Source organism: Oncorhynchus mykiss, chromosome 16 (assembly GCF_057628025.1).
Source record: "Oncorhynchus mykiss isolate SJ-2025 chromosome 16, ASM5762802v1, whole genome shotgun sequence".
In the NCBI taxonomy this organism is placed as follows: domain Eukaryota; kingdom Metazoa; phylum Chordata; class Actinopteri; order Salmoniformes; family Salmonidae; genus Oncorhynchus; species Oncorhynchus mykiss.
Genome location: NC_143037.1, coordinates 21,037,064 through 21,056,328, shown reverse-complemented (window position 1 = coordinate 21,056,328; position 19,265 = coordinate 21,037,064). Strand labels below are relative to the sequence as shown.

The window sequence follows — 19,265 nt, the reverse complement described above, 5'->3', positions numbered from 1 at the left end:
TCATTTTTCCAACAATTGTTTACAGACAGATTATTTCACTTATAATTCACTGTATCACAATTCCGGTGGGTCAGAAGTTTACATACACTAAGATGACTGTGCCTTTAAACAGCTTGGAAAATTCCAGAAAATTATGTCATGCTTTAGAAGCTTCTGATAGGCTAATCGACATAATTTGAGTCAATTAGCGGTGTACCTGTGGATGTATTCAAGGCCTACCTTCAAACTCAGTGCCTCTTTGCTTGACATCATGGGAAAATTAGAAGAAATCAGCCAAGACTATAGAAAAAAAATTGTAGACCTCCACAAGTCTGGTTCATCCTTGGGAGCAATTTCCAAATGCCTGAAGGTACCACGTTCATCTGTACAAACAATAGTACGCAAGTATAAACACCATGGGACCACGCAGCCGTCATACCGCTCAGGAAGGAGACGCGTTCTGTCTCCTAGAGATGAACGTACTTTGGTGCCAAAAGTGCAAATCAATCCCAGAACAACAGCAAAGGATCTTGTGAAGATGCTGGAGGAAACGGGTACAAAAGTATCTATATCCACAGTAAAACGAGTCATATATCGACATAACCTGAAAGGCCGCTCAGCAAGGAAGAAGCAACTGCTCCAAAACTGCAATAAAAGAGCCAGACTACGGTAGCAACTGCACATGGGGACAAAGATCGTACTTTTTGGAGAAATGTCCTCTGGTCTGAGGAAACAAAAATATAACTGTTTGGCCATAATGACCATCGTTATGTTTGGAGGAAAAAGGGGGAAGCTTGCAAGCCGAAGAACAGCATCCCAACTGTGAAGCACGGGGGTGGCAGCATCATGTTGTGGGGGTGCTTTGCTGCAGGAGGGACTGGTGCACTTCACAAAATAGATGGCATCATGAGGTAGGGAAATTATGTGGATATATTGAAGCAACATCTCAAGACATCAGTAAGGAAGTTAAAGCTTGGTCGCAAATGGGTCTTCCAAATGGACAATGACCTCAAGCATACTTCCAAAGTTGTGGCAAAATGGCTTAAGGACAAAAAAGTCAAAGTATTGGAGTGGCCAACACAAAGCCCTGACCTCAATCCCATATACAATTTGTGGGCAGAACTGAAAAAGCGTGTGCGAGCAAGGAGACCTACAAACCTGACTCAGTTACACCATCTCTGTCAGGAGGAATGGGCCAAAACTCACCCAACTTATTGTGGGACGCTTGTGAAAGGATACCCAAAACGTTTGACCCAAGTTAAACAATTTAAAGGCAATGCTACCAAATACTAATTGAGTGCATGTAAACTTCTGACCCACTGGGAATGTGATGAAAGAAATAAAAGCTGAAGTAAATCACTACTATTATTCTGAAATTTCACATTCTTAAAATAAAGTGGTGATCCTAACTGACCTAAGACAGGGAATTGTCACTTAGATTAAATGTCAGAAATTGTGAAAAACTGAGTTTAAATGTATTTGGCCAAGGTGTATGTAAACTTCAGAATTCAACTGTAGGTAACTCATAATTAATACTAAGGTCGTTCTGGCTGTTTTCTCAAGCAATTATGGTTGCTTGAATTACTTGTAACAACTAGCCAATCACACAATAGTAAAGACAAACATTAATAATAGTAAAACTATAATAATAGCCAGTGTGTAACGTTCTGACCTTAGTTCCTTTGTTTTGTCTTTGTTTTAGTATGGTCAGGGCGTGAGTTGGGGTGGGCAGTGTTTTTCTATGTTGGTTTCTGTGTTCTCAATCAGAGGCAGGTGTCGTTAGTTGCCTCTGATTGAGAATCATACTTAGGTAGCCTTTTTCCACCTGTGTTTCGTGGGTGTTTATTTTCTGTCTTTGTGTATGTAGCCAGACAGGACTGTTTCGGTTTTCGTTCGTTCACTTTATTGTTTTTTTGTATTTCAGTGTTCAGTTTGCTTAATTAAATATTACATCATGAACAATTACCACGCTGCAAATTGATCCTCCGATCCTTCTCGCTACTCCTCCTCAGAAGAGGAGGACGAGATCCCTTACAGTGACCAAAATGGAATATAATTGCATTGTCTAAATATGTGCTCTGTAGCCTACTAATAAGCCCTTGCTTAAAATAAGTGGTTAGTTGTCGCTATGATGTAGCCAAATTCTCTGTACCTCTCTTGGCCAGTTCTTTGGCTGTCTCTTTCCCAATCCCAGTGTTGGCTCCTGTTATGACCACGGTCTTCCCTGGAATTTTAGCCTTACTGGGACAAGGGCCTCCAGTAACATGGTTCCTATGGGGAGAATGACACAAGCTGTAAGAGATGGTTTTGGCTACACATTACAACATGCAATGTTAAATAGCACTGTGCATTATATATCTTTAACTTTGACACTGGCAGTTTCATTACATCAAACCCCTGATGGATTGGGGAGCTTTGTCATAAGACTACAGAAGCATCAGCGGATGGCAAAAGGTATAGTTGTTAGGATTCTTCTAGCTTTTTGAGACGGAATTTCTTTGGCGACTCACTTCAATAAAACAGCGGACCCAAACACTGTTCCAAAGACCGAGACGGGCAGAATATATTTGCTCATCGTTTTTCGAAGGTTTACACACACAAATAACATAAGACAGGTTATAAAACTGCGAACAAACAGGAGACTTTCATAATATCCTCATGGACAAGGTTAGAGGCGCACGGTAATACACGTCAACCAGTTCACAGGCGTCTGACCAATCACAACGAAAACATTCGCCAATAGCATTATGGGACTTATAGTGTAATACTTTTTAAAAATTATTACTGCGTTACTATCTTGTACGACAAAATGTTGAAAGTGCTATGGAGAGAAATAGTAATTACGTATTTTTGTAGGCACTAACTCCACAATGGTCAGTTGGACAAAGCTTATAGGGAATTTAATGGCGTTTTGTAGGATAAACCACCGAAATTAAGGTCTGTGGTCAACACAGGCTTAGGAGATCTTATACATTTTGTTCTATGACATAATCTTCATCAGCTAGAGAGGAAGAGGAAGAGCGAGGCCCAATTCAGCCGAGATGCATCCACCAATCCAAAGAAAGGCTAGGCAGGAACTAGACAGACCATAGTGCTGCCTTGTGGACAATGACTCCAATTATTAGGGCCAAAAACGAAACTTAAGAACCAGAAGTATAAAAATACCACATATAGAACAGATCTACTTCTTCTTAGACTTGCTTTCAATGAGAATGACAGATTTATAACTCACTTGTGTCCAAAATATACATATTGCAGCTTTTAACACAGAATTAGTCATTAGACTACTTAATAGGATCTCTATGATGTTAACATTCTAATTCAGCAAATTAAGAAGAACTAGGCTTACTTGGTATTAAATCAAAGTCTTTGGTGTAGGTGTCCCAACTGACGAATACCCCTGCAGAAGCCTGAAGTGCGGTGTGACATTTTGATATTCCCACTCTTGTGATGGGTTATAAACCCGTGTCTGTACATGTTTCCCAACTGTTCATTTTTTGTATCGATGTCAGTTTTTTTGTGCTTTTTAAGAACAACCATCAATTAAGTCTTTGTGAAAGTGTAGCACTAGCTCTACAGCTGCACCATTGAGAGCATCTTGACTGGCTGCATCACCGCTTGGTACGGCAACTGCAAGGCACCCAACCCCAAGTGCTACACAGGGTGGTGAGTACCGCCCAGTACATCACTGGGGCCAAGCTCCCTGCCATCCAGAACCTCTATACCAGGAGGTGTCAGAGGAAGGCCCAAACTATTGTCAAAGGTTCCAGCAAACCACCCAATAATTTTCTCTCTGCTACCGCACGGCAAGCGGTAACAGTGCACCAAGTCTGGAACCAACAGAACAGCTTCTACCCCCAAGCCATAAGACCGCTAAACAAGACTGCTAAATAAATTATCAAATGGCTACCCAGAATACCTGTATTGACCATTTTTTGCATTAACTCTCTTGCATTGACTCTATGCACACACACTGGACTCCACCTACACACTCACACATACTTACACTGACACACCAACACATACATACACACCGCTGGAGGCTGTTGAGGGGAGGACGGTTCATAATAATGTGCTGCAATGGAGGAAATGGAATGGCATCAAACACATGGAAACGATGTGTTTAATGTATTTGACACCATTCCACCTATTCTGTTCGAGCATGTACCACGAGCCCGTCCTCCACCAATTAAGGTGCCACCAACCTCCTGTGATAAACACACACACTACATATGCCCACACACATATAACACGCACAAATGCATACTGACGCCACACAAACACGCACACTCATACACACACACTTTTCATACTCACCACACACTGCTGCTGCTGTTTATTATCGTTCCTGTCCCCTAGTCACTTTAGCACTACTATATGTACATAACTAACTCAATTACCTCCTACCCCTGCACATCAACTCGGTACTCGTACTCCCTGTATAAAGCCATGTTATTTTTTTACTCGTTATTGTTTTTCGTTATTCACTGTGTATTTATTCCTCATGTCACTATTTATATTTTTTATCTTTAACTGCATTATTTGAAAAGGATCCGTAAATAAGACATTCACTCTTAGTCTACACCTGTTGTTTACGAAGCATGTGCCAAATAACATTTGATTTGAATAGGTGGTTATTGTACTAACCTCTACTGTAGGTGATACACTTTCTCTGGTAAGTGCCTTTAAAAAAAACTTTAACAGTCACACCCACACAGGGCTTTGGTCCAGTGCAAACAAAATACATTTTTGGCTTTTATTATTCTTTCCTTATTATGGCTCTAACGCCATTATTATGATCTCTCTCTCTCTCTCTCTCTCACCCTCTCCCTCTCTCTCTCTCTCGCTCTCTCTTGCTCTCTCTCTCTCTCTCTCTCTCTCTCTCTCTCTCTCTCTCTCTGCTACAGGGTGACCCCCTGTCTGCATTGTACATTAGGACATGTCTTATTGATGTTCTCTAAAGAGATGCTGATGATCCCAGACACGTCCTCTCAAGCTGACCCAACATCAGTGGAGTAAACAAGTCTCCTATGCTGTCAGAACAGCTCAGTGTCTGAGCCACATTTATAACCAGGGGCGCAACTTTCACAGGGGACAGGGGGGAAATGTCCCCCCCACATTCTGAAATTGCATTTTCGTCCCCCCCAGTTTTATCATTGGAATGTGATACAAAACGAGTCAACGGTGTGTTTTAGGACCATGCGGAAACCCCCGGGCGGTCGAATAGGCTGTTTGGAGTGTTTATCCGACTGGATAAAAATATATATTTAAAAAATGATGTCCCCCACCACTTCTAAAACCAAAGTTGCACCCCTGTTTATAACACACATCTAAGCTCTCCATATCTAGACCACCCTCCCCTTGAACACTCTCCTCTTGTTATATAACACTGGGACATTACAAACAATGTATGGGGTAAGGATGGATATCCACAGACCTTCTTGCACTGGCAATAGGAAATAGAGAGAGACAATAAAGGTTAGGAAGATTACATTTCATGATGACATTTTTTGCCAAGCTTTGATTTATTTTCAGAGGAATTAGAGAACAAATGTAAGCATGACAGGCCACTGATGTTATTATATCCTTTTAGAAAGAAAAACAGTGCAGTGAAACAGTCCACTGTTTTATAGTTCACGTTGGGGAACAAGAAAACAAGTTTGAGAACAGAGAGAAAGGAGGCCACCCCTGTAAATGAGAGGAAGAGGTGACACACAAAAGTGAAAACTAGGACAAGAGCAATGAAGGTCTGGTGTCTGAAAAAAGAGGAGAGAGAGAGATGGAGGAAGGAAGGAAGGATACAGAGCAACTTCTCTGGAGAGAGAAAGAGTGAGAGAGAGAGAGGGAGAGAGGGGAGAGCAGACAAGTAGTGTTGCTCTATTTGTTCACGGCTCAAGCCCCCCTGGACTTACTTGACCCACACCGCTCCCTTTTGTCAGTCCACAGTACTTGACCTTCAACATGATTTATGACAGCCTAGTTCTCACTCTCTGCCTCACTGCTTCTTGCCCAATTCCCAAAGAGTGTGCGAAGTCTTGAACCTCTCAAAAGGTGAGATCATCGAACTGATGATACTTTATCAAATAACTGTCTTTTCAATACATGTTACTTGAACAGGAAAAGACTGCAATAGAATACTCTGAGGTCACTGATATTGTTTCAAGACATAGGTAGAGGCAGACATACTCTCAGTACTGACATACACTCACCGAACAGTTTTATTAGGTACGCCCATCTAGTACCGGGTCAAATCAAATCAAATGTATTTATATAGCCCTTCGTACATCAGCTGATATCTCAAAGTGCTGTACAGAAACCCAGCCTAAAACCCCAAACAGCAAGCAATGCAGGTGTAGAAGCACGTTGGCTAGGAAAAACTTCCTAGAAAGGCCAAAACCTAGGAAGAAACCTAGTGAGGAACCAGGCTATGTGGGGTGGCCAGTCCTCTTCTGGCTGTGCCGGGTGGAGATTATAACAGAACATGGCCAAGATGTTCAAATGTTCATAAATGACCAGCATGGTCGAATAATAATAAGGCAGAACAGTTGAAACTGGAGCAGCAGTTTGCCACCAGAACAGCCTGGATTCTTTGGGGCATTCTACAAGGTGTCAGAATCGTTCCCCAGGGACCTTGGTCCTTGCTGACGCGATGGCATCACACAGTTGCTGCAGATTGGACGACAGCACATTCATGCTGCGAACAGCCCGTTCCATTTCATCCGAAAGATGCTCTATTGGGTTGAGATCTGGGGACTGCTCAGGCCACTCAAGTTAACTGAACTTGCTGTCATGTTCCAGGCCATGTTTTTTCACTCCTCAATTGTCCAGTGTTGGTGATCGCTGGAGCTGCTTCTTCTTGTTTTTAGCTGATAGGAGTGGAACCCGGGGTGGTCATCTACTGCGTTAGCCCATCCATGACTGAGGAGTTGTGCATTCCGAGATGCCATTCTGCACACCACTGTTGTACTGCGCCGTTATTTGTCTGTTTATGGCCCGCCAGTTAGCTTGCACGATTCTTTCCAATTCTCCTTAGACCTATGTCATCAACAAACTGTTTTCGCCCACAGGGCCTCATCTGACTGGTTGTTTTATGTTTGTGGCAAAATTCTCGGTAACACCTTGACACTGTCGTGCGTAAAAAAATCCCAGGAAGGCGGACGTTTCTGAGATACTGGGTCCGGCGAGCCTGGCACCGACAATCATACCACGATCAAAGTTACTTAGGCCACTCTTTTTCCCCCTTCTAATGTTCAATCGAACAGTAACTGAATGCCTCAATGCCTGTCTACCTGCTTTATATAGCAAGCCATGGCCAGGCGAGTCACTGTCTGTAGGAGCGATCCATTTTCGTGAACGGAGTGGTGTACCTAATAAACTGTCCGTGTAGTTGTTACAGAGGCTGAAGCTCCTTTTTCTTTCCTCTTCCGTGGGCTGATCCAGTCCTGGTTATGTGTGTAACCAGCTTATCTTCCGCACCCTGTAGGCCTAGGCTGTCTTAGTTCTGGAGCAGTGGGTCTTGAGTGGAACAAATGGCCAGCCTGAGGGGGATATGGCGATGACGAGTTCCCAACCGTTCAACTCCTCTACTCGTCAACCTTTCTGATCCGTGATTTCTGATGACGCTCACGAAGGATTAGTGGGCGACTATGCGCTAAGGTTGATAAGGTTATCCCTGTTATTCTAATCCCATTCCACCAATCCAATTTATTCAGGATGACAAAGATGCCTGCATGCCTGCCTGTTGTTAAACAAGGCCAGGGAACCACCAACCAGTAAATTCATTGACAGTACTTGAGGCCATAAACTACTGAATTACTCAACAGTCATTGGTGTGGTAAGTCAAAGACATATTGGGAACAAACCCCAGGCACTAGGACCCAGTGCACGTGAGAGCGCGCTTCTGCTGCCAGAAGGTGGAGTGGTGGAGACGACGAGACGGGAGGGAACAATGAAAGAGCTGGCTGGTAGTGCTAAGCAGCAGAGAGATTGGAACAGCTATGAAAAGGAGAGCGAAAAGCAACAATAGCACTCTGATTCAAAGAGGACAAATGGAGAAACGGTGAATAGGTGCAGATAGAGAGTCGGGTCATTTTCCACGCAGGCTGAAAAGTATGCTGCAAATGAATGGATTTGGTGTGGTGTTGAATTGGGTCATGCAGACCCCAAGAAGAGCGAAAGATAAACACACACCCGCCTCTAGTTGCCTCGCAGGTTGACGGTGGATGTGCGCTTTCGAGAGGCAAACGGGCAATCTTACCGAAATTCGCCAAACCATAGAAGATAACGGAGTCAACTCTCCATTGGCACCGAATAACCCTAAATAGAAGAGCGCCTTTACGCACGGAACCAAACAGAGAATTACTACCAACACAGAGGAGAAAACAAGACACAAAGACGGACCTGAAGTCAGTTCACACTATAGGCTATTCATTTTTCAGACAAGAGAACCCTGCATAGTTGAAACAAAAACACAACTGCAGTTTAAAAATACAACTTTCATATATGGACTCATTCGTTGATGTTGAAATATGATTCATTTCATTTCAAATAGAATAGTTTAAAAAACAGGAGATCTCGTCGGTTTATTGCCACCAAACCCCGGTGAATCAACCGGTCAGTTGAAGAGCGCAGGGGCTCCTCGCGCTGCGCAAATGCAGGACCATGGAGGAGACAGACAGGTCGCCAGCAGGTGAGTTAAGTTACAACCTCTGATCGGTCTTCATTATCACACAGATCGTGTGAAAGTTACCTCATTAGCATATGCATACACCTGGGGAAATATGATGCAATGGCAACTTGAATCATAAACGCAATGAACCGTTGTTTATTGGTCAGTCTGTGTTTGCTTGTTTGTTTCTATGTATTGTGATTTAGGCTATGTGCATCATTTTTAGTGTAGCCTAGTCTCTAAAGGTTTTCAGTGGTCTTTATTTATTTGCAAGTGGATTGTGGACTATTCATTCAACAAATTGTGATCAATATTTCACAGATTTTAAGAGCCATATTCACTAGGCCTTCACTATTCACCTATGCAATATGTTTTCTTTGAGGAAAAGGTGACATCTTCAAAATTGTCTCTATTGTACCTATGTCTTTTTTTTAAACTTTTTTTTTTTTTTTTTACAATTAAACGATTTGATGAGCACAGACATACCTTCAAGGTAGACGGGCTATTCAGTATATTCTCCAGGTGAACTTGAATGTGTGTTTCTCTCTCTAGGTGGATGTGATTGACTTTTCCTCCACACATTTCCATAGTGCATGTACATTTTAAATCAGGCAGGATTTCCTTTCCCAGCCAGCACTTTGCATTTGTTATTTAGCACCATTATGCACTAATAGAGTAACACAATGGGCACTCGGAAGCACCATAAAGCGAATGTACACTCTGGTCAGTGGCGTAAATATCTCACTGATAATGGCATGTATTGAACAAAAATCAATAAAAGCAGCAGGCCTTCTGGGGTGTAATGGACTCTAAATGAAACATGATGACAGTGAAGAGTTGGACATTCATTTTATTCACTATTTATTGCTTGATGAAACAGCGTTACTTCCTTGACCTTGCAGGGCAATCACAGGACCATTGTTCACTAACAGCGTTGCAAAGTGTTCATTAACAACTTCGTGAAGCCAGTACGTTACTGTACTATATGAATAAATCACAGTACAGTTTCACTCTATATACTGGAAAATGGTTAAATCCCATACTGTATAATTCATGGTAGCCTATGGTAGCCATACACTGTACCACACACGTACCATATATGTAATAGAACACGCTGTACTGTCGACAGTATGCACACCACTCTGCCCTGTTTTGCAATTAACACAGTGCACTGAGCAGTACACCTACTGTATAGCCTGTGTCATGTGTAGCGTGTAGACAGGGGGCAGGTTGGACACGACAGACCTGGTGGGCTGGTAAATCATGACACGCTTCAGTGGCAGGTAAATTGATGTGCTTAACTGAATGGATAGGCGTGATGTTAGATCAGCGGCATCTACAGCGGAGACATTCCATCCGAAGTCAATGAGGCCAGAGGAAAGGGGAAGGAACAAGTGAGAGGATTGGACTTGATTGGATTTCAGCCCATCTGGTTCAGTGATCTCAGCAGCCTCAGCAATCAATCCAGCCTGATGTCACCACAGGGTTGGCGTTTGGCGGTAGGATCCCCCCATCGTCATGGTAATACATCAAGGCCTGATTCTCTGGTTACAGTGGTCCCCTCCAGCCAATGGCCAAGTTTCTCTTTAGATCCTCATCATAATACAGCCAAACTGTGTCTCTCCCAGCCTGTTGTAGACTCTTCTAGACTCTAGTCTGCTACAGTTGTTGTCAGTACAGCTGTGGAGTCACGGTTACCCATCCATTTCATATCAAAGAGATTAATTATCCTCCCTGCCTTGGGGAAGGCTGCTGTGTTTCGCTCCCATTTCATGTCCTCAATCCTATAGTGTCAGTCATGACAGGAAACATTCCTACACTGTAGTGTGCATACAGGGTGTGGGGGCATACGGTATATTTTCCTATTGGCTGGCTGAGCACAGCTTTTTGACTGTTGAGTGGTTTTGTGTGGCTCTACTGTTTTGATAATTGCTTTTGCATGATGTAGACTAGACATTTCATGTGGAATGGTGTACTAGCTATTTCATGTTGAATGGTGCTCTACATCCTTATAGTTCAATCCATTGTAGTTAGCAGTAGCACACGGTCTAGTTTCTTTGAATCTAGCTGCTCTGCTCACAATAGAGCAATAATAGGTGGACAGTTGACTGCTCTCTGGGTGTTTACCCTCGGGTAGGGTTACCGCTCTGTGCTGCGGTCCGTGATGTCCAGTCCCTCTCGGCGTGGTGGCGAGGTGATGCCTTACTGTGCCTGACTGTCCCTGACCGTCCCTGACAGCTCTCAGCAGAAGCAGCAGGTGTTGAGGCGGGCATGAGAGAGAGAAAGAGAGAGGGAGTCAAGTGGCACCCGCACGGCTCAGAGGCTCAGTGGGGGTGGGTGGGTGGGTGGGTGGGGGGGGGGGGGGGGGGTGGAGGACAGAGAAGAGAGAGCCGGATCAGCAGAGTGAAGGTGATTTGTCAAAATGAGTGGATGTGGCCCCGGCTGCTGGTCTGTCCAATCACCGGCCAGCAGGAAGTCTCCAATGTTATGGGCGTGTGTGAGGAACACTGAGGAGTGCTACTGTAGCTAGCTCTCCTCCTACCTGGCTCTACTGGCACTCGTGCTGTTAAGGTAGATGATTCAGTTATTTACTACTGAGTGGTGGACCACGGAGCTAGATAACACTCACAGGGCGCTCCTATTGAACAAGTTGTTTATTGAGGTTATATTGAATAAAGTGTTTTGTTGTTCCTCTCAAGCATGTCCTCGGTGCTCACAAACTGTGATACAGTGCGTGTGTGTGTGACAGTGGAGGCCCCTCAGAGAAGGAAGGGAAGGACCATCCTACTCAGTGAATTTCATTTTTTTAAATATAAAGTTGAAACTATACTAAACATATTCACGTCACCAAATAACTGGTTAAAACACTGTTTTGCAATGAAGGTCTACAGTAGCCTCAACAGCACCCTCTAGGGTAGACCAATGGTGTAGCCGGAGGACAGCTATTTTCCGTCCTCCTCTGGGTAGGTAACTTCAATACAAAACCTAGGAGGCTCTTGGTTCTCACCAACTTCCATAGACTTACACAGTAATTATGACTACATCCAGAGGATGTCCTCCAACCTATCAAAGCTCTTGCAGCATGAACTGAAATGTTGTCCACCCAATCAAAGGTTCAGAGAATTACTCTATTACCGGAAGCATAAGCTGCATAAACTACAGCTAGCTAGCACTGCAGTATGGCGAGTTGTTGACTCAAAGAGAGAGGACAATAGTTAAATTAATTTGCTCAAAATTGTTGATCTTTCAAAATTAAGGAGATGCAGAGGGAGAGAGCTAGCTATATTTTGTTGTTGTGCACTGAAATCCACAAGTGAAGGGAAAAGCTGAGAGGAGGAGAGAGCGTAGATGTGAGAAAGAATTATACGAGAAAAGTGATGCTGTATGTGGATCCTATGAAAGTGAAAGGTGTGAGAGGGTTATCTGGGGTTTATTCATTCTGCCGAGTCGGTTGCAAAATATTTCTTATAAACGAAGCAAGCGGAACAAAACTTTGGATGAACCTACCTGAATTTGTCCAATAGAAACTCGTTTTAGTTGCAAAACGGAATGCAACTATTTGGACTATTGATTACCCCTCAGATCAGCTAGATACAGGCAAGAGTGTGCAAAACGGTATTGAACACGTCACTGTCTCACCTTGATTACTCTATTTGTCTCTCGACTTGTGCAACTACATTATGAACTTTAATTTGTAGGCTAGGTTGTAGAAACCGCATGATGGGTAGATGGCAAATGTGAGTAGCCTAAACCTACCAATGTCATATGAATGATGGTCATCCAATATGCTGTAATAGAAAACTAACCTACCCACGCGTGAGAGATTATGAATTTTCAGCTGAGACAAAATGTAGAGTCCTGTAGGGCCTGGGAGAGAGAAGTGAGTCAGACTACGCAATCAAATTATTTCTTTCATTAGTCTCCTGTTTACATTTCTCAAGAATAGAGAAGAGGGAATTGAGGAGGTGGACTTTAGAAGCTATGAAGAACACAAACTCTCCATATTGAGTTGCTGTGTCAGACACCCACGCCCCCACTTTTTAGAATCAGTAGGCCAATTCCTCAGAATGGAATGTAAAGAGCGGCCATGTTTCATTTCATTGAAGGTTTTTGACCCCTCTAACACAGCAGCTAAAGTAGTCTAACGGCTGTTGGTGGAAGAAGGTGAGGACCAAAGCGCAGCGTGGTACATGGTCATGTTATTTATTAAGCTGAACACTAAACACAACCAGTAACAAAAGAACTGAAACAGCTCTGTCAGGTGCAAAACACACTAAACAGAAAATAACTACCCACACCACACAGATGGGAAAAGGCTACCTAAGTATGGTTCTCAATCAGAGACAACGATAGACAGCTGCCTCTGATTGAGAACCACACCCGGCCAAACACAGAAATCCAAAACATAGAAAATGAACATAGAAAGCCCACCCTAGTCACACCCTGGACTAACCAAAATAGAGAATAAAAGCCAATGGCCAGGGCGTGACAGTACACCCCCCCCCCCCCCCAAAAGGTGTGGACTCTAAAGGGGAGGGTCCAGGCGCCTCTTTATGGCGGAGGCTCTGGTGCGGGACGTGGACCCTGCTCCACCTTAGGCTTGACCCACTTAGGTGGCGCCTCTGGAGCGGGGACCCTCGCAGCGGGCCCCGGACAGGTGGGAGGCTCTGGCAGCGCCGGACAGGCGGGAGGCTCTGGCAGCGCCGGACAGGCGGGAGGCTCTGGCAGCGCCGGACAGGCGGGAGGCTCTGGAGTGAGGAGACGGAGAGACAGCCTGGTCCTTGGAGGAGGCACAGGATAGACCGGGCTGTGGAGGCACACTGGCAGTCTCGAACTATGGGCCTGCACAACCCGTCCTGGCTGGTCGGTCATTTTAGCCCGGCACATGTGGGGCGCAGGACGCACTGGGCTGTGCAGACACATGGGAGACAGTGCGCAGCGCCGACACAGGATATCCTGGCCCGAGGAGACTCACTGGAGAGCAGGGCTGGCACCATCTGTCCTGGCTGGATCCTCACCCTAGCCCGGCAGATGCGGGGAGCTGAGATGTAGCCCCCAAAATGTTTTTTTGGGGGGGGCTGCCTCTCGGGCTTCATTGCCAGCCGTGCCAACTCCTCGTAGCGTTGCCGCTCAGCCTTAGCTGCCTCTAGTTCCTCCTGTGGACGGCAATACTCCCCAGACTGTGCCCAGGGTCCCTTGCCTTCCAGTATCTCCTCCCATGTCCATTTCTCCAGATAGCGCTGCTCCTCCTTACCATGCTGCTTGGTCCTTTGGTGGTGGGTAGTTCTGTAACGGCTGTTGGTGGAAGAAGGGGAGGACCAAAGCGCAGCACGTGTTCATGTTATTTATTAAACTGAACACAACAAGTAACAAAAGAACAACCGTAACAGCTCCGTCAGGTGCAAAACACACTAAACAGAAAATAACTACCCACACCACACTGGCGGGGAAAAGGCTACCTAAGTATGGTTCTCAATCAGAGACAACGATAGACAGCTGCCTCTGATTGAGAATCACAGGCCAAACAACATAGAAAATGAACATAGAATGCCCACCCTAGTCAAACCCTGGCCTAACCAAGGCTTTTTTTAAATATTCTTTATATCGGCTGATTCGCCTCAACTCAAGCTTATGACATGACATTCATCACAGAACTTTTTTCTCACAGGCTACAATTAACTCTGATTGCGTTATTCATACAGTTTTAATTAAATGGCCAGACTCAGAGTATAGAATGCTACTGTGTAGATGAGATCCCTACTGCAGTATTAAAGTGTAAGAGAGAGATGTCCACTTGAAGTTGCCAAGCTGCGTCTATTATCAGGGGAAACGGTTCCCATGGAAATGCAATGTTAAAGGTCCAATGCAGCCGTTTTTATCTCAATATCAAATGATTTCTATGTAACAATTAAGTACCTTACTGTGATTGTTTTCAATTAAAATGGTCAAAAATAAAGAGCAATTTCTCAAGCAAGAATTTTGCTAGGACTGTCTGGGAGTGCCCACTTGACAAAAACTGGTTGAATCAACATTGTTGCCAGTCATTTCAACCCAAAATTCATTGTGATGACCAGGGGCATTCTTTTTCAAACATCTGAAACAGCTTTTTCCTGCTATCTAGAGACAAAACCGTTATTCTTAATTCCATGTAAAAAAAAACAAGTATTTTTCTGCATATCTAAGCATACCTCTTGAGCTGTCTGTATCCTCCTGACTGGTGTTTATTTTTATTTTTAGAAACTAAATATGTTTCTCTGCATCTTTGCAAAATCTGTAAATGATTGAAAGGAATGTGAATCCTATTCATTACATTTAGTAATTGCTTTTCTAAAGTCTACCAACCTTGTCAGCAGGCATGCCAGCTAAGATAGTTCGACAAGCCAGCTACTCTAACTTGATTGATAGCCTGAAATGGCTTCTTGGTAGCTAGTTATGAGGTTGTGAGATTTGGAACCTATCTGGGCTACCTAAAGGAAACTTCATAAAATTGCTAGGTGGCAAGTAATATTACAGAGAAACAACAACCAAAAATACAAATAAAAGTATATTTTTTAAACAGGACAAATCTGAGTGGGCATGTGCCCCTGTGCCCCCTATGGGCATGATGTCTTTGGTGATGATGTGGAAAACTGATTGAGTTTTCAAAAACGCATCAACGTAAGGGAATTTCCTATTTTTTTGGTTGATTTCACATTGAATTCACATTAGTTGACAACTCAACCAAATGTAAATCAAAACTAGACGTTGAACTGACATCTGTGCCCAGTGGGTGGTCTGCGTGGGGAGGGTAAAACGAAAAACTAGCTGTTATTGGCAGAGAGGTTTGAAACTCTCTTTCCCATTGTTCTATTAACTAATGTACTGTTAAAATAGGCTAAAATTCAGGCGGTCTTTTCAAACAGTTCTTACACTAAGATGGCATCATCCATTTTCACAATTGCACAGTATTATTCCAACCTCATAGTGTGGAAATATATATAAAACACAGAAAATCATATTTTTGACTGCACTGGGCCTTTAATTTAACACCAATATGAAAGACAAAAGAGCCTAATTATTGATGTGTTCTCATGTTGAGATGAATGGAGATGAATAGGCACTCAAACACGAGGCCAATATTGTACAGATAGAACATTTCAGTGAATATGGGAAAAGGATGAGATGAGGCACGAGGGATCAATTATAGATTCAAGACCAAACAATCTTTACACAAAACAACGCTAAGTTTAGTAAAGAACAAAGGAGACATACAGCACCTTCAGAAAGAATTCACACCCTTGGACTTCTTCCCCACTTTGTTCTGTTACAGCCTGAATTCAAAATGGGTTAAATAGATTAAAAAAACGTATCATCCATCTATAGACAATACCGTATAATGATAAAGTGGAAACATGTTTTTAGAAATGTTTGCACATTTAATACAAATTAAAAACAGAAATACCTTCTTTACATAAGTATTCAGACTCTTTGCTATGACACCACAAATTAAGCTCAGGTGCATCCAATTTCTTTGATCATGCTTGAGATGTCACTCACTACAACTTGATTGGAGTCCACCTGTGGTAAATTAAATTGTTTGGACATGACCTGTCTATATAAGGTCCCACAGTTGACAGTGCATGTCAGAGCAGAAAATATACCCCCATAAAGTCCAAGGAACTCTCCGTAGATCTCCAAGATATAATTGGGATGAGGCATAAATCTAGGGACGGCTATTAAACCATTTCTAGAGTGTTCAAAGTTTCCAAGAGCACAGTGGTCTCCATCATATCAACAACAAAAAAATTGAACTATGCAGACTCTGCCTTGGGCTGCCCGCCCAAACTGAGAAACCGGGCAAGAAGGACCTTGGTCAGAGAGTTGACCAGGAACCCAATGACCACTCTAACAGAACCACAGAGTTTATTGGCTAGGATAACAGTCTCTACAGCACTCCACCAATCTGGGCTTTATGGGAGAGTGGCCAGACGGAAGCCACTCCAGAGAAAAAGGCACATGACAGCACGCCTGGAGTTTCCAAAAAGACACGTGAAAGACTCTGAGATAAGACAAAATATTCTGTGGTCTGATGATACTATTGAACATTTTGGCCTGAATGCAAAGCGCTGTGTCTGGAGAAAACAAGGCACAGCTCATCACCCGTCTAACACCATCCCTACTGTGAAGCATGGAGGTGGCAGCATCATGCTATTGGGATTATTCAGCGGCATGGACTGGGAGACTGGTAAGGATAGAGGGAACAATGGATGCCAAATACAGGGAAATCCTTGATGAGAACCTGCTTCAGAGTCCAAACGACCTTAGACTGGGAAAAATATTTATGTTCCAACAGGACAATGACCCCCAAGCATACAGCCAAAGCAATGCTGGATTCGCATCAGAACAAGAATGTGAAAGTCCTTGAGTGGCCCAGCCAATCAAACTGAGACAAAAAATTAAAAAAATTCTGCATTAGTCTCGCAGGGTTCATCTCTATTCTCATCTCAAGCCAAGAGTTTGTTCAGTAAAGGTCATCTGGCTATTTCACTAGCCATCTCGTGTCTGGGCATATGGAGGTCCAGGCTGTTACTGTAGACCATTTTAATATAATAATACAGTTTTTGCAATTTAGCAGAAATGTTGGTGTGTGTGTGTGGTTCACGCAGTTTCTTCTGTCTGTTAGTGTGGACTATTCTGGACCTTAAATGGTATGCTTTTGTCTGTTAGGGCATTCTGGGCTTTAAAGGGGATGTCTTATCTGTAAGGGTTAGCGAAGTAGACGACCTCTGCGCTGATTGCTGCTAGAGGTCATTTTTCAGTTCACAGCAAAGGAAACATTGCAGAAAATACCAAATGGCTGCGTGTGGTGATCTCTAGAGTCTAGAACAGTGTTACTCGCTATTTCTTATAAGGGGGCCACTTTTGGGTTGAGACAATCATTCAGAGGGCCGCACAGATCTTTAATTTGTCACATTGTATGATTTTTAAGTAATTAATTTGCATTTTATTGCATGACATACAGTGGGGCAAAAAAGTATTTAGTCAGCCACCAATTGTGCAAGTTCTCCCACTTAAAAAGATGAGAGAGGCCTGTAATTTTCATCATAGGTACATTTCAACTATGACAGACAAAATGCGATTTTTTTCTCTAGAAAATCACATTGTAGGATTTTTAATGAATTTATTTGCAAATTATGGTGGAAAATAAGTATTTGGTCAATAACAAAAGTTTATCTCAATACTTTGTTATGTACCCTCTGTTGGCAATGACAGAGGTCAAACGTTTCTGTAAGTCTTCACAAGGTTTTCACACACTGTTGCTGGTATTTTGGCCCATTCCTCCATGCAGATCTCCTCTAGATCAGTGATGTTTTGGGGCTGTTGCTGGGCTACATGGACTTTCAACTCCCTCCAAAGATTTTCTATGGGGTTGAGATCTGGAGACTGGCTAGGCCACTACAGGACCTTGAAATGCTTCTTACGAAGCCAGTCCTTCGTTGCCCGGGCGGTGTGTTTGGGGTCATTGTCATGCTGAAAGACCCAGCCACGTTTCATCTTCAATGCCCTTGCTGATGGAAGGAAGTTTTCACTCAAAATCTCACGATACATGGCCCCATTCATTCTTTCCTTTACACGGATCAGTTGTCCTGGTCCCTTTGCAGAAAAACAGCCCCAAAGCATGATGTTTCCACCCCCATGCTTCACAGTAGGTATGGTGTTCTTTGGATGCAACTCAGCATTCTTTGTCCTCCCAACACGACAAGTTGAGTTTTTACCAAAAAGTTATATTTTGGTTTCATCTGACCACATGACATTCTCCCAATCTTCTTCTGGATCATCCAAATACTCTCTAGCAAACTTCAGATGGGCCTGGACATGTACTGGCTTAAGCAGGGGGACACGTCTGGCACTGCAGGTTTTGAGTCCCTGGCGGCGTAGTGTGTTACTGATGGTAGGCTTTGTTACTTTGGTCCCAGCTCTCTGCAGGTCATTCACTAGGTCCCCCTGTGTGGTTCTGGGATTTTTGCTCACCGTTCTTGTGATCATTTTGACCCCACGGGGTGAGATCTTGCGTGGAGCCCCAGATAGAGGGAGATTATCAGTGGTCTTGTATGTCTTCCATTTCCTAATAATTGCTCCCACAGTTGATTTCTTCAAACCAAGCTGCTTACCTATTGCAGATTCAGTCTTCCCAGCCTGGTGCAGGTCTACAATTTTGTTTCTGGTGTCCTTTGACAGCTCTTTGGTCTTGGCCATAGTGGAGTTTGGAGTGTGACTGTTTGAGGTTGGGGACAGGTGTCTTTTATACTGATAACAAGTTCAAACAGGTGCCATTAATACAGGTAACGAGTGGAGGACAGAGGAGCCTCTTAAAGAATAAGTTACAGGTCTGTGAGAGCCAGAAATCTTGCTTGTTTGTAGGTGACCAAATACTTATTTCCCACCCTAATTTGCAAATAAATTCATAAAAAATCCTACAATGTGATTTTCTGGATTTTTTCTTTCTCATTTTGTCTGTCATAGTTGAAGTGTACCTATGATGAAAATTACAGGCCTCTCATCTTTTTAAGTGGGAGAACTTGCACAATTGGTGGCTGGCTAGATACTTTTTTGCCCCACTGTAAGTATTTGATACATC

The 19,265-nt window shown here is 43.4% G+C and overlaps 2 protein-coding genes across 3 annotated transcripts in view; one reads left to right on the top strand and one right to left on the bottom strand.

The window, feature by feature from the left end:
- The window catches only part of LOC110491616 (retinol dehydrogenase 13), a 54,843-nt gene that overhangs the window by 3,769 nt on the left and 31,809 nt on the right, over positions 1-19,265 (bottom strand). The window contains exons 1-2 of one of the 2 annotated variants that reach the window (XM_021565187.3): positions 2,490-2,994; positions 2,132-2,250 (exon numbers count right to left, since the gene is read on the bottom strand). In XM_021565187.3, coding sequence (XP_021420862.1) covers positions 2,132-2,250; positions 2,490-2,587 — 217 coding nt within the window. In that variant the 5' untranslated portion in view covers positions 2,588-2,994. Of the gene's footprint in view, positions 1-2,131; positions 2,251-2,489; positions 2,995-19,265 lie in introns of those variants that run through there. The other variant, XM_090202213.1, reaches the window with a different exon arrangement.
- sbk1 (SH3 domain binding kinase 1) overlaps positions 7,686-19,265 on the top strand; it is a 29,710-nt gene continuing 18,130 nt past the window's right edge. The window contains exon 1 of the mRNA XM_021565186.3: positions 7,686-8,668. Coding sequence (XP_021420861.3) covers positions 8,631-8,668 — 38 coding nt within the window. The 5' untranslated portion in view covers positions 7,686-8,630. The remainder of the gene's footprint in view (positions 8,669-19,265) is intronic.